Source organism: Embiotoca jacksoni, unplaced genomic scaffold, assembly GCF_022577435.1.
Source record: "Embiotoca jacksoni isolate LCO1_2020_lvr unplaced genomic scaffold, fEmbJac1.0.p SCAF_4, whole genome shotgun sequence".
Lineage (NCBI taxonomy): Eukaryota > Metazoa > Chordata > Actinopteri > Embiotocidae > Embiotoca > Embiotoca jacksoni.
Window position 1 is genome coordinate 3,293,304 of NW_027185392.1, and position 15,033 is coordinate 3,308,336.

The 15,033-nt window shown below is 42.6% G+C and overlaps 2 protein-coding genes across 5 annotated transcripts; one reads left to right on the forward strand and one right to left on the reverse strand.

Annotated features, from left to right (window-relative positions):
* The first annotated feature begins 289 nt into the window (after positions 1 to 289).
* LOC138208628 (uncharacterized) lies at positions 290 to 3,344 on the forward strand. Of its 2 annotated transcripts, none has more exons than XM_069166652.1 (3): positions 290 to 445; positions 546 to 642; positions 1,354 to 3,344. In XM_069166652.1, exons 1-3 carry the CDS (start codon positions 340 to 342, stop codon positions 1,697 to 1,699), a joined length of 549 nt encoding a protein of 182 aa, XP_069022753.1. In that variant the 5' UTR covers positions 290 to 339; the 3' UTR covers positions 1,700 to 3,344. The 2 variants fall into 2 exon arrangements, with proteins under 2 accessions (XP_069022753.1, XP_069022754.1); XM_069166653.1 differs by having other exon boundaries at positions 1,474 to 3,344.
* Positions 2,862 to 14,536, reverse strand: xpnpep1 (X-prolyl aminopeptidase (aminopeptidase P) 1, soluble). 3 transcript variants are annotated; one of them, XM_069166650.1, is made up of 20 exons: positions 14,153 to 14,536; positions 12,819 to 12,943; positions 12,402 to 12,465; positions 11,845 to 11,949; positions 11,307 to 11,399; positions 10,744 to 10,887; positions 9,252 to 9,347; positions 8,362 to 8,443; positions 7,615 to 7,825; positions 6,787 to 6,876; positions 6,611 to 6,661; positions 6,235 to 6,293; positions 5,449 to 5,526; positions 5,276 to 5,347; positions 5,019 to 5,079; positions 4,808 to 4,877; positions 4,009 to 4,182; positions 3,708 to 3,784; positions 3,404 to 3,502; positions 2,862 to 3,152 (listed from the first exon to the last, which is right to left on the reverse strand). In XM_069166650.1, exons 2-20 carry the CDS (start codon positions 12,933 to 12,935, stop codon positions 3,033 to 3,035), a joined length of 1,863 nt encoding a protein of 620 aa, XP_069022751.1. In that variant the 5' UTR covers positions 12,936 to 12,943; positions 14,153 to 14,536; the 3' UTR covers positions 2,862 to 3,032. The 3 variants fall into 3 exon arrangements, with proteins under 3 accessions (XP_069022751.1, XP_069022750.1, XP_069022752.1); XM_069166649.1 differs by lacking the exon at positions 14,153 to 14,536 and adding an exon at positions 13,280 to 14,095; XM_069166651.1 differs by lacking the exon at positions 14,153 to 14,536 and adding an exon at positions 13,218 to 13,236.
* Between the last annotated feature and the right edge of the window lie 497 nt (positions 14,537 to 15,033).

Sequence of the window (15,033 nt, forward strand, 5' to 3'; positions counted from 1 at the left end):
TCTCGCTTTTTTTGGTGCTGGAAGCTGGAAGCATGCAAACAACGAACAGAGTAAAAGGCCCAACATCTCCTTCCCCTCAGCGTACCCCCCAAAAGCTGAACAGAATAGTGAACAGTAAACAAGGGGAGTAGCAGAGAGGCAGAAGAGGGGGGTGTCCAACTTGAACTGAGGGTTGACAAAAGAAAGGGGGCCGGGTGGGGGTGGGGAGAGTGGAGGGGGGGGTGTCTCCACGGCGACTGAGTCAAGCTGTTTGAGTCACATGGCTCTCGGGGTTTCTCTCGAAACCAGTGAGGAGAGGCGAAGCCTTTAGTTCACGTTTGGGATGCCAATGGCAGCATCATGAGTGGAGCCCGACAGGACCGAGCGCTGATGGCAGACGGCCTCCATCTGAACGGGACCACAGCTTTGGGACTGCAAGACGAGGCGATGAACACGGCTCTGTTTGGTGTGTAATACTTTTTCATATCGGTGCTGCAACCACACTCTTCGACCGAGTGAATGATGTTTCACTGCTTCTTTGCACTCTGCGTTTTTCTGCTACCCAGAATACAAAGTGTTCAACATTGTCATCATTGCCTCGGCCTTGTGCACCCTTACCGCCGCCGGTCTGTACTGCATCGTCGCCTGCTACAACCGCAGCAGGTGAGGATCACACGTCACTCATGCTCTGATTTCCTGTGATGACTGTAAATGGCTGCGGATGATAACTTTTACTGGGACCTGTGGAGGTTTTTCTTCGTACGTGTAGCTCCTTGTTTGAGAATGTATAGAATAGTTACATCAAATCGTGTCCAACAAAATGCTTGTTTTACTCGCGTTAAAAAAATGACAGCATTTTTTTTTTTTAAAGGTCCCGTACTGTCCACAAAAATATAATTGCAAGCAGTTTTAAAAAACTATGTGGATACTGTGAAGGTGTCCACAGAGCGATGCTCACAGCACTTATTCAACAGCTGTGCCGTTCAGACTTTGTGATGTCACAAATTCCCAATATAAAATGTTCGCCCTTAGAATCGCCTGTTTTATAACCTTTTATGCAGAAGTAAACATAAAGCCATCATTCCCTCGTGGACGGAGCGATTTACAGGATCAAAACAAACCCGGGGTTGGTTTGGGTGCTTGTCACTCAGAAAAGATTCAGCCAATCAGAAGAGAGGGTTATTGAGCTCAATGAATCTTAAACACATAAACACAAAACAACCAAATCTTAATTAGAGCCCCAGAGAGAATCTCCGAATATCTCGTAATGGATATCAAGACGGCAACTAAAACACAGGAAAAGTGTAGAATATGGGATGCATGTAATTTAACCTAAATTAAAAGTCATTAGTGCACTGCTGCTTTCTTCACCAGGCAGTCAAAGAGAGCCCACATATATGAGAGTGCAGTGACCCGCGGCGAGCTGGTGGAGCCCGTGGCAGTTAAAGCAGTGAAGAGGTCGACCAGCTTCATCAACCCTCTCGCCTTTTTCAGGAAACAAGAGGCAACAAAGGTCAACTCAAAGATCTATTACATCTACACTAACCCGCTGCCTGTAGGAGCGAAGGAGGAGGAAGCGGAGGAGGATAGGGCCAGTAAAGCCCGCCGGGGACTACAGGAGCAAACTGGCCCGTCACCGCCTCTGTCCTTTCAAGAGTACGCAAACGACCCCGGCAGTGGCGTCGTCCTGGACCCTCCGATGTTCTACATGCAGCTTTAAAGGGTGGGAGGGAGGAGCTGTAACAACGTTAGCTAGAGACACTTGTCTTCTTGAGTCTGAAAAGGTCTGAGGTTTGACCTCTCCAGGTTATCGCCGCGTACTGGCCAGTAAAGACCAGCCCACCCATTTTACAACTTTAAATTCAGTTGACTTCACCTTCGGTAGCATTACTCAGTCTTGTGAAAGAAGTTGTATGTCTCGTTTGGCTCTGCGAACGGGGGTCATGAAGGTGGAAAGATGTGGGCATTTCCCGGTCACGGAAAACAAGGTTTCGCTACATGAATATACGGGTCTTGGCCGAGCTCCACTGGAAATCATTTCCAGTCAAAGCATCCTAATGGACGTAGACCTCGAGTGAATTTCGAAACACTTGATTTTAATGTGTTCACACTTAGCCACCTCTACTGGTCACTGATTGTGACGACTGAGGAAACCTTCATGCAAACCTGGTTTCCAGACTATAATCACGGCGAGCAACGGGCAGGCAGGCTAACAATCGCATTATGCGAAACCCAGTGTTTTAAAAGCTTGACCCGTACTACGGACAGCAGAATGTATTGGCTGTCGTTTTTCTTTTTTTTGAATCCGACTCTCGTGAATCTCCAACTTTATAAAAGTACAATATCAAATTACATAATTACCCTTTATACAACAACTTCAGAATTTATGCATGCTTGCAAGTAAGTGTAGGTAGAGTGAAACAGTTTTAATACTGCGGCTGCCTAATTTACACTTTGAAAGTGCAAAACAAAAGCTGCTTATAGAAAAATGAAGCCTTGACATCAGAAGTGCATTGAAGGATTGACAAACAGAAAGCAAGATTTTTATTTAAAAGATGCTCAAGAGGCCCTACACCTTTGAGTATGCAGCTGTATAGGATAATGTATAATAATATATATAAAACTTGAAACCAACATATTAATACACCACACATAAACATGACCAGTGCCTATGAATTCTACTCAAGGTGACCATAGTGGCAGTTAGTGTATGAGGGTGTGTGTGTGCGTGTGCAATATATATATTTGCAATCTTCATAGGTAAAGGACAATAGGTAAGGTTTAAAAAAAAAAAACTCACTGGATCAAGTCAAACCACATGATCCTATAACAGTTTTTAAAAGCCGATTGATTTTGAGGGACAAACAGTAAAAGTCAGAAAGTTTTTCTTTATTTTTGAATGATCTTTATTAAAACTGCTGATGCAATATGCTTTTACAAAAGAAGCCGAGTGCGAGACAGAGAAAAATGCGACAAATACAAACGATTATCACTGCAGAGCGATCAACAGCACTCCTGGGCAACAGTGATTGGGTCGCTAAAGGGCGAGTCCCTCAGACGATTGGCTGGGTCTCTCTGATCAGCCACTCCAGTGCCTCCTTCCTGCCCTGCCTCTCCAGCTCGGCTCCGACCACCTCCCGGCACTTCCTGTGGTACTCGTTCACCCAGTCCCTCTGCAGGACAGAGAAAAGAGGGTCAGGGGCCGTCGCACCACGAGGACACCGTTTAAACTGTGTTTATGTAATAGGAACATCTGGGATTCAGATGAATTGTTCCTACAGATTATATAAAGTAGATTACATTCGATGTGTTTCGAGTGATTATCACATTAACAATAAAAAAAATTGTTGGGATACATTTCACAAGGGTGAATTTGTTTCTGATTATTGAAAAATATTAGACGTCGTCTTGCTGAATTTCTTACCTCCTTTTGAGTGAGCAGCTCCGTGTTCATCATTTTGACTTGGATGGGAACCAGAGTGAGAGGCTCAAATGTCAGACTTCCCCTGTTCCTGTAGTTGTACTGCACACATACAAGAGAAATAAACAAAAATTCCCAAACTATACAGATAACTTGTATAACAGAGTAAAAAAAACACACAAAAAAAAACATCTTAATGAGTATCATGCCATTAAATACTGGTTATGAGTACATGTAGAATGAGTAAAAAATATTCGGCTGTATATTTTGGAATATTCATTTGTTCTGGTTCTGTTTTACGACCTACTTTGGGCTTGGCTGGAACAACAAGGACCACGTTTTCAATGCGAATGCCGAAAGATCCATCTTCGTAGTACCCAGGTTCTAGAAAGAAGACACAGAAAGGAGAAATAACTGAACTTTGTATTTATGTTGTTTTCAATCCCTGCGAAGACGACAGGTTCCTCTTCAGGCTTGCATGTAGCTTGGACGAGAAGACTCAACTCAACTTAGCTTTGCTTAAAGCACCTTTGCTGCTCTCTGTATTTTGATTGTCCATCACATAGACCAAGACATTTCTAAGTCCAGCTACAGTAACCGTCCCGTACCGTCACTGACGATCATGCCGGCCTCCAGGGGTTCATCGGCGAAGGTTTTGTAGCTGATGCCGCAGGGCCCCTCGTGGACGTTGAGGAAGCAGCCCACGCCGTGACCCGTACCGTGAAGGTAGTCGAGCCCCGACTCCCACAGAGCTGCACGGGCAAACGAGTCCAAGAGGTGGCCTGAGAAGGAAATGGAGGTTTAGAGTCAGAGATCTGACTAAAAAAAGCTCTTAAATGGACTTTTGCACATAAATATTTGAACGATTGAAAAGCGCTTTCCCTAAATGTCAAACTAAGCGATTTTATTTGTGTGTTAGCATGCACTGTGCCAGCCTGACAAACTGTCCCAGATCCTCCATTTATCCCAAACATGCTGAAAAAGTAAATATGAATATATGACAAAGTAAACTTTCTCTCCATCAGATGTGATTTCTCAGATTTAACTGACACGTTGTGACATGCTGTATTTTGATCTTAAAAATTGACTGATCTGTTATTCAATGATTGAAGGTCTCTGTAGTGTAATTGGTCTTTCTCTTAAATTTCCAACTACACAAGATAAGTTACTGATTTGCCTTCATGTGCTGACTCTTTACTTCTGATCTATTGTTTTAGAGTAACAATAAAAGATCTTTTCTCCTAAAAAAGACAGATGAAATATCCAAGAAATACTCTAGAACTATCATTTGAGCCTTACCATTTAACAACATCAAAACATTTCAAGGTAAAAATGGAAGAATTAAAACTGGTATGCTTTATGCAATTTAATAAGGGGTATCCCTTATGACAGAATTGAAAACAGCACCCTTTGTTCCGTTGGGGAAAATGGCAGCGCTGACAGCTATGTGTCCCTTCAGTACGTAGGTAAAGCATTCCTAGAGGAAGAAAAACATAAAAACAAAGAAATAAAGTCAGGGTTTGGATAAATTTCAGTCAAAACTAATTCAAATAGTTTTAGTGAATAACGCTAAACCTGAGATAAGACAGTTTTTTTTTTGACAAATATCCCAATTTACCTTCTCAAAAGCAGATGGTGTCCCAAAGTGAACGGTACGCGTGACGTCTGTGGTTCCATCACTGACAAAGACAGAACACGGATGTTAATATACATGCGTGTAAAGCATAATAAACATTCACCGTTTCTGTGTTGATGGTATTAACAGACATGGGAGGTGATGACCATCCATATTCAGATAGAGAAGTCATATCAATACGTGGCATGACATGGCTGGTTATCCCAATGCCATTGTTACATCATATTAATCTTGTTTACATGTATTGAGCTCCGGAGTCGATCAGATAAACTTCATTCACGCTGAGGGTTCTGTTGGTTTCAGGCAGCGGTCTACAAGAAGAAGAAGAAAAAAAAAAATTACAGATAAAAAGTAACCTAAAAGAAGCAAATTACACAAATACAGTACCCACACGCGTGATTAGTTTTCTGACCTGTAATGTATGATCGCGCCGTTTGGCCCAACGCTGGAGATTGTGGGGAAACTGAGGCCCACGAAATCTTTCTGTTGACTGAAAGAGAAACAATACATCAGTCGTGTTGTGTGGTTATACAGCCAAGAGTCTCATTTAACTACTTCTCAACTGTTCAGAGGAGCCTGTTTAAACTGGCCAAACTACTGCAAAGAAACCACTACTGAGGGAAACTAACAGGAGGAATTCATTTATGTATTTATTTTTCCAGGAGAACAATGAGCCTAAACACACCTCTGATGTATAAAGGGCTGTTTGATCAAGAAGTTGATTGTTGCATCAGATAACAATCATTGAATCAATGGGATGTATTGTTCCGCAGAGTATGAGGGAACAAAGCAAAAAGTGGCTACTTTGAGGAACCTAAAATGAAAAATATATCTATATTATAGAAAACAGTATAGAACAATATAGAAAACAGTAAAAAATTATAGATATATATAAAAAAAACTTTAATATGTAGGTGTGTCCAAACTTTAGTCTAATGTTTTCCACTTTTAGAGGGATAAAGATTTGAAGGCAACACGCTGTGTAGGTCAAACCCTATCATATTCATTTGAGGCCTTCAGAAGACAGTTTGTTTGACTTCCATGTCCACTAGATGGGGCTAGCTGGTGATAACTCCAGATTAGTTCAGACAGCATCTTTAACTTTCAGCCTTTTAAGCAGGAAGCTTTCGAAGTTAAGCTGGATGAGCTCGTCAACCAAACAATGAAAACAGAAGTTGTTTGGAAAATCAAAATGCACCTGCGCAATTCTTCCGCCTTATCAGCAGCAGAGATCTCAGTCACGGTGCCTTTTGGTATCTATAAAAAAAATAAATAAAAAAAAGCAAGTCATGGGTTGCTGGCAGTTCAGTTATGTAACAGCCTCCACCTGAACACGGAGTTTCCAAAACTCACATTGGCACAAAACATCACGTGTCTTTCCAAATCATAAGGAACTGGAGGGTTAGTCAAAATAACAAAAGCTGTAATTTAAAGGATTCAAATGACAATCAATGTATAACTGGGCACATAAAATGCAGTAAAAAAAAATTACAGCCTTGTTTAATTTTCCTTTTAAGTTCAGTGGGAACTCTGTGATCACAAAGTGAAGAATTTGAAAAGAATTATGAAAATACCTCCTTTTCCAAACAAGCGAAAAGCTCACAAAGGGCAACTGCATCCTTGATCTGGTGATAAAAGTACACGAGATGTACTTTAATCTTTTGTGAGGGTTATAGAAACAGTTTATGAAGAAATTATAGACTCAAAAGTTTGACATGCGCTACAGATTTGAAGATCCAGAGGTTCTTACGTGGGCCATTTTCATTCCTTGAATCTCGGTGGCATTCTTCACAGCCTTGGCGAGGCAGAGGGGAGTGTAGGGAATTGGAGTCCTGTGGGCCTGAAATAAACAAAGAGGAAACATTTACAGTTTGAAAAGCTGCAGATGTCACCTTCAAAATAAATCAATTCAGTTTTATTCATATAGCACATTTAAAATACAATATACGGGGACGAAAGTGCTGCACAGTATCAAAAATAAATATTACTGAATTGCCAGTAAATACAAAATAAACAATTAAAAAAAAAGTTAAAGAAATTAAAATCAATATTAAGCCAAAACAACACGAGGAGCAGCAAATAATACTTTAGAAAAAATAGAATTAAAATAACATCAGCAAAGAGAATTATTGCCAGTGAGCTCAATATGCGTCTGCCTCGGTTAACGAGCCAGTATATGAACTGTTGGTTGAATCTTCTCATCAAAGGATGTCTCGGTTTAACTGAATAACAAAAACAGAATATATCTGGTTTAATTAAACATAAGTAGAAGTTAGTTTTGTTAAAAAAACACAGTGCTGAGTCTGGGCTGCCTGCTCCCACAGAAAACTAACAACCTGCAGCACTGGTTGTTTGTGAGAATGAGCATGATTTGAAACAACTACAACAACCTCAAAATGTGTCATCAGACAGACGTGAGGAGTCACATGACGAGGTCCAACGGGCAACAGCTTTTCTCACTTTAAAGAGCAGCGCAATGAAGTCAGGACACAACCCTTTGAACCTTCCGCTCCGAGCACCACAGACGGTCCCTCTTCTCAACGTTAGATATTTGTTGGGTACGGTCGTGTTCTCTCACCTTCGGGACGACTTGTGTGAGAGCACAGCTGGCCTTGTCACAGATCCACACTTTGTCCTTGGGGCCGAGGGCAGCGCAGACGGCCTGGATCTCCGTGTACACCGACTCGTACGGGAACGACTGGATGCTCAGCTCGGGTTTGCTGGGGGCGTCCAGCTGCAGGTGGGCTCGTAGCGCCGGCTCGGAGAGACGCTTTAGGTCCACAAAAAGCCTGCGGAGAGGGAGGGGTCGCGGAGCGAAGGAGTCAGACGGGTAAGCGCCGGAGAAATCCGTGCTGCTCCGACTTTGGTGGTTTTAATGTTTTCGAACGATGCGCACCTCTAAAGATGAATGAAGTTGGGCATATTTCAGATATTCCAGAAAATCTCGAACAATTGCAAATGTAAAATTCGGTTGCTTCGTGTTGATGTAAATTAGAAAAGTACACAAAGGTCACGGTATATAGCAAATTTATACTTGATCCGGGAAAGAATGTGCTACATGGTACAAATTTTGAAGTGGCCACTCAAACTTTTTTCTTCTCAAATCTTTAATGCTGCCGGCAATTACCCGCTTCACAGGATTTATTGAAGACTGTGATTAAAGTGTGTTGACGTGATATTTATCTGACAGATTACATGTGGGAAAAAAACGTGTTTGTAATGTTGTCTCCTAATTCATCAACCTCTACATCTATCAGTAGCATCAAGGTAATTAAAAATGGCACAAATCAAACCAGTATTCTGCTGCATCATGATGTGTGGTTACCTTATTGTGTTCATCCCCACAATGGTGTATGCAAAGAAAACTGGGTTGTACTCGATGTCTGCAGCACGGAGGTTGAAAATCCCTGAGAAAAGAAAACAGAATATTTTATTTAATATTACAATTTGAATTTTTTTTTTTTTTAAGAAATAACAAAAATGACATTCATTTTATTCTGATCCATGGAGCGAACAATGAACCGTATAATTAGTTTCAAATCCATTTTGAACACTGCATGTCTCTTTTGAAACCTTAGTACAAGTCGGTTGGTGTTAAATATCAGTGTTTTTATTGAACTGTCATTCATCCTGTGTGGATGCCGAAGCGAATCCCCTTCAATTATAAATCTGCCCATTAAGCCATCTTCACTAAATGCTACCTGACGGCAATCAAAATCAGCATTACTCTAATTAACACAAACTCTCAGACCGACCAATCAGAAACAAGAGCTCATTAGGCACGGTGAACGAGGTGCTCCAAATGGCATCTAGTGGGACACCCGTGCATCCCAGGGTCCTTGGATCGTGATCGTGTATCAGAACTGACTTATGTAACAGAAGTGATGTCGGCTTGGTTATAGCCGCTGATCGTTTTACACAGTCGTGAGTAAAAAAAAAGTGCTAAAAAAAACCCGAATGAGACCAAATCTATGTTCCGACAAGAAGACTTTTCAATCGGAGTTCACTCGAGGGTTGTAATGTGAGGGCTTAGAATGCCACACCGCTGACATGAATCACATGCAGAGCCTGTGGAATGTCCTACACACACATACACACACACACACACACACACGCGCACACACACACACACACACACACACACACACACACACACACACACACAACAAAGCTTTTAACAAGCTGCACTCTGTATTTTGAAGAAAGACAGCGTACATGCGATCTCATCCAACGCTGTGGCCACAAACCAGCTGATTTTCCTCTCCGTCATCTTGGCTCGCAGAGCGGTGATCTTATCTTGCCAGGAAATACCTGCAGGTAGACAACATCAACCCGTCATCAGATTAATGTCCTCAAACGCCCGAGTAGCTACTTGCAGTAAATGTCTACAAAATATAGGAAAGTGGAACTTTTTGCTGTATAGAAAGCCCATGTGCTGCCTCAAAAGATTTCATGACTCCTTCATACAGTGCATCCGGAAAGTATTCACAGCGCTTCACTTTTTACACATTTTGTTATGTTACAGCTTTATTCCAAAATGGATTAAATTCATTTTTTTCCTCAAAATTCTACACGTAATGTCCCATAATGACAAAGTGAAAATAGTTTGTTGAAAATTTTTTGCAAATCTATTAAAAATAAGGAACGAAAATATAACACGTACATAAGTATTCACAGCCTTTGCTCAATACTTTGTTGAAGCACCTTTGGCAGAAATTACAGCCTCAAGTCTTTTTGAGTATGATGCTATAAGCTTGGCACACCTATTCTTGGGCAGTTTCTCCCATTCTTCTTTGCAGGACCTCTCAAGCTCCATCAGGTTGGATGGGGAGTGTCGGTGCACAGCCATTTTCAGATCTCTCCAGAGATGTTCAATGGGGTTCAAGTCTGGGCTCTGCCTGGGCCTCTCAAAGACATTCAGAGTTGTCCCGAAGCCATTCCTTTGTTATCTTGGCTGTGTGCTTCGTGTCGTTGTCCTGTTGGAAGATGAACCTTCGCCCCAGTTTGAGGTCCAGAGCGCTCTGGAGAAGGTTTTCATCAAGGATGTCTCTGTACATTACTGCATTCATCTTTCCCTCCATCCTGACTAGTCTCCCAGTTCCTGCCGCTGAAAAACATCCCCACAGCATGATGCTGCCACCACCATGCTTCACCGTAGAGATGGTATTGGCCAGGCGATGAGCGGTGCCTGGTTTCCTCCAAACATGACGCTTGGCATTCAGGCCAAAGAGTTCAATCTTTGTTTCATCAGACCAGAGAATTTAGTTTCTCATGGTCTGACAGTCCTTCAGGTGCCTCATGGTTGTCGTTCTGGAAGGTTCTCCTCTCTTCACAGAGCAACGTTGGACCTCTGTCAGAGTGACCATCGGGTTCTTGGTTCTTGCTCAGTTTTGAGTGTAATGGCAAAGGCTGTGAATACTTATGAACATGTGATTTTTTTCATTTTTGATTTTTAATAGATTTGCAAAAATTTCAAAAAAATGTATTTCACGTTGTCATTATGGGATATTGCGTGTAGAATTTTGAGGGGGGAAAAAATGAATTTAATCCATTTTGGAATAAGGCTGTAATATAACAAAATGTGTAAAAAGTGAAGCGCTGTGAATACTTTCCGGATGCACTGTACTTTTCTCAAACTAAACACTAATCAGCGACTAAAATAACAACAGTTTATCCAGTAATGGCGTTAATGCAGTCGGGCACCGACCTGTGTACTTTAAACCCAAGGTGCGGAGTTGTGTGCTGGGTCGTTCTGGGCGGTCGATCCAGACGGCGTCGATCAGGTTGTCCTGCAACGCTACCAGCGAGTGGCCAGCACTGGTCAGCGCCTTGGACATGTTCTTCCACTGGTCTGAAACACAACATTAAGAGGGTTCAGGCACAAAGGTCCAGCTGTTGATATATATATATATATATATATATATATATATATATATATATATACACACACACACACACACACGAGAAACTATTTTTTATTAACAACAGAACTCTGCAGGATGCAAAAACAGCACTGAGCAAAAGTGCGCATGTCTGAAAGCTGAGGAATTTTTCACTTATTGCGCAAGATAATCATATTTATTTCCAATCTCAGGGGAATACACCTGAATCATGTTACATGCAGGGTTTAAATACACACTCAATACGCAGGAAATGGTTTTGTCTTTTAGTAATTTGTAATATTTTATTTCTGTTAACCTCAGCACATTTTCTGCTGTTTCCACCAATGTTCCTTGTCAAAACTGACAGGAAAATAATACGGTCACCTACCAGCAGCAATGATCCACGGATCTACTCCCACTCTGGAGTTATCTGGCAGGATGCTGATCAGCCAGTCCTCCTGTGAGGGGGTCTCCTTCAGCCCTACAGATGATCATTGAAAACAGTCTATCACACCTTAAAAGACGTGCAGATGTACTCTCGGCCTGACTCATAGCACTCTGGAACAAAAGTATTCATTTCTATATTTGTCTTAAAGACATAAATAGGACAGTCTTGCCAGTCTAAACATAGATTTTTTTTTTTTTTAGCCTTTTGTTCCCCATTCTCAATTTAGGTAAAAGAAATTATGATTTACAAACTAGCTATGATTTATGGCTTATTATGAGTGTTTAATGTAAATGTTACTGTTTGTGCTGCCTCTGAATACAGACTACATTAGAGAAGTTGCATTGCAAATCTTACACTTTAAAAAACACATTCAAAAATAACCACAACTGAGACACGATCAGTGTTTGTGTTCATGGCTTATGTAAAATGAGAGAGGCGGTTATTATTTTGATCATGTACAACTGAAACGGCACATTACCCATCTTCATGAGGGTCCAGTTGTTGTCCATCTGCTGGCTGGCCTGCAGGAAGTAGCGCCCGTCAGTCCACATTGCAGCATGCTGCTCTGTGACGATGGCCGTACCTACACGGCACAAAGCGGATTTAACATTTCAAAACGCCGATGCTTGCTGGATCGAGTTTGTACAATGAATGAATGTCTAAGTATGCAAAAAATGTCAGTCTACTATTGTCTGCGTGCTTGTGGGTTGTTTTTAAATTAAGACGCTGGCTTTGTTCCAAGAAGCAAAATATACAGTTTATACCGCTGAAATAACAACAGTGAATAAACTATCTGCGGATGACTGAGCTGTCAGATTCTGCTCATGTCAGACTGGAAGGCAGAGCCACCTTGCTTGAAAGTGCCTTTAACATAATAAAAACCTACCGTCATCGACTGAACTGAACAAGTTGAACATGAGAGGAGAAGCACCGAGTTGGATGTCGCTACCTGATTGTTTATCACGTTTTCCCAGTTTTTCCACGGTGGAAATGAGACACTTAGTTTCTGGTCTGTCCAACGAACAGAAAACGTACCTGCAGAGCCGTTGAACCCGCAGATGAATTCACGTCTGCAGTCACACGGCGCAATGTATTCACTCTGAAAGACACACAAAGGACAGAGACACACAGGGAGGGAGAGATCAGCTTCATTAACAATCAGCGTGAAGTGGCCATCAACCCGTCAGACATTTTAAAAGCCACCTTGTGCAATGAGAGGGAAAAAGGGAGGAGCAGCGGGCAAAGGGCTACAATTAATTATGAAGGTCAGACGAGACGATCAGGGGTGAAACGCATGTGAAGTTAAAAAAAAAAAAAGGCCGGTGTAGCAGCTGCACTTCTGCGAGACTGAGCATGCGTGTCTTAGTTCGTGTTTAGCTGCGGCTTCAGTCAGTAAATGAAGTTTCAGTAAATGCAGTAAATGTATATTCCTCATGTGTGTGATTGACTCACCTGGTGTGCGTCTCCAGATGGGACGATGTAGGCTTGTATCGGCTCAGAGAAATACTTGCAGTTCTTCATCGCCTGGCGAAGCTGCCTGAGCAGCTCTCCAGTGATCTTTGGAGACATGGCTGTGTCTGAATGGAAAAACAATATTCAATATTTAAAAAAATATCTAAAAGTTCAAATAGACTGATCATACTTCATAACGCTGTACAATAGGGAGAATCTGAAAAAGTTTCAGATGAGGACAGCGTCATAGCTCTGCGTTATGTGATATGAAAGAAATCTATTTAAACTCCAAAAACACAGATCTCAAAAGCTGAAAGTCTTCCCGTTTAATCAGAAAGCACCCAGACATGCCGTCATGCGCAGGTGTTTAAAATCGCTCACAGATCACCAGTAGATTACCTGACTTTTGGGCAGCCATGCTGACAACAGATGACTAGAGCTGGACAGTGACTGCAGCCTACCTGACTATTCACGTGGAGTTCAGAGTCACGGTCCACACCTGGATCTTTAACCTGCTATAATATGCTGATTAAGCGACTGTCAGGGTTAAATATTAAAAGAGAAGTCGAACTGGTTCGAGTCGGCACTTGTTTTAGGAGGTTATTGCAGCGGAAATGGGTCACACAAAGGCCGGCGAGAGCAGCGGTGGATTCACTGCCACTGCCCACGTTCACCACACGGCGGCAATCCTCGATGGAAAACGCTTCAACAAACCGACCAATCAGGTCGCAGTATTGTCCATCGATGAGCTCCCCTATTGGCTTACACTCTCGGCATGCGATTGTTGTTTACAAGTTGGTGTCGATGAATCAAGTTGCATATGATAAATAACCCACCAGCTCGACTAATAAACTACAACGCCTGTATTTGATATTCGGATAAACATTTTTTTTTTTTTTTTTAATGAAAAACCAGAGCTCGCGTTTTAAGTGGGCGGGCGATATTTTTTTTTTTTTTTTTTCTCTATTCAGACATCACTTTTATCAACAGGCCAACCATAACACGATATTTCACGTCATCGTTGAATTTCGTAGTGGGTGTGGTAGCACGCGGGTGGGATATTTTTTTGCAAAGTTATTAGCTAACTGCTCGGCTTCACGGCGCAAAGCAAACGCGTCAATCTCGGCTTTCTTTACGGACAACACGGCTCCAGACCCGGGCACTGAGTGAGCGACCGTTTCCCTCCTTTCCAAAACAGTCCTCTCCCCACCACCCCCAGCTGGCTGCTCGCTTGTGTGCCGCCTGCAGACGAACCCGCCGCCGCCTGCTCGCGGTAAAGTCTGCCCCTCTTTCCACCCCCCCTTCATGCAGCCCGTGAAGTGGTGAATACACACCCGCCGGTTCCGCCGTGGAAGTGTGTGACTCTTGGGGTTTAAAACAAAAAACAAAAACTCCCCCCCAAAAAAAAAAATCGAAGCGCTTTTGTTTTTTTGGTTTGACCAGCCTGGACCTTGTGTTTAATTTACAAAACAGGATGCTGCCATTTCGTTGTTGACGTTTGCGGTCACGTGACTGCAGTTTCTTCCAGTAGACGCAGAGGGATCCAGACTCGCCTCTTCCTCTGGTGAACGGTTCAGGCACTGCACAGAAAATACACCGCTCCAAAAAAACAAAAAACAAAATAGAAATAAAAGGGGAACACTTAAACAACGCAATGTAACTCCGAGTCGAGCACACTTCTTCTGGGAAATCGACCTGTCCGGTTAAGGAAGCGACACTGATTGTGAATCAATTTCACCCGCTGTTGTGCCGATGGAACAGACAACAGGTGGAAATGAGAGGAAATGATCCAAGACGACCCCTGTAAAGGAACGGTTCTTGCAGGTGGTGACCGCAGGCCACTTCTCTGTCCTCGTCCTTTCTGGCTGATTTTTGGTCACTTTTGCATTTTTTTTTTTTTGCCAGCGCCCCTCACCGCCAGAGGTAGCGTGAGGAGGTGTCCGCAACCCGCAGAAGTTGCTCGGAGTTAGTGCAGCTCCATCCAGGATGGCGCATCAACGCGCGCTGCGGCGAGAAGGTTCGCTGTGTCTGGTCAGCACGGGTGTCGAGAGCACGGAGGAGACACCAGGGGACGTGGAGGGGGGGCCGTAGGAGGACAACAGCGCAGCAGCGGGACCGCTATCTGCTCCTTTGTGCAAGGAGGAACAGTTTTGAGCAGTGTACAATAATACGAACACGAATTATAATTTAACTGATATTTCATTTATTATTGAGT

Bases quoted from the DNA above. Each gene is read 5' to 3' on its own strand.
- LOC138208628 (XM_069166652.1), top strand. From the start codon at position 340: ATGAGTGGAGCCCGACAGGACCGAGCGCTGATGGCAGACGGCCTCCAT. The intron at 446-545 runs GTGTGTAATACT...TCTGCTACCCAG, and splicing joins GATGAACACGGCTCTGTTTG to AATACAAAGTGTTCAACATT. The intron at 643-1,353 runs GTGAGGATCACA...TTTCTTCACCAG, and splicing joins GCCTGCTACAACCGCAGCAG to GCAGTCAAAGAGAGCCCACA.
- xpnpep1 (XM_069166651.1), bottom strand. The intron at 11,950-12,401 runs GTACGTTTTCTG...TGTGCCGTGTAG, and splicing joins CGGGTTCAACGGCTCTGCAG to GTACGGCCATCGTCACAGAG. The intron at 10,888-11,306 runs GTAGGTGACCGT...GTTGTGTTTCAG, and splicing joins TCCGTGGATCATTGCTGCTG to ACCAGTGGAAGAACATGTCC.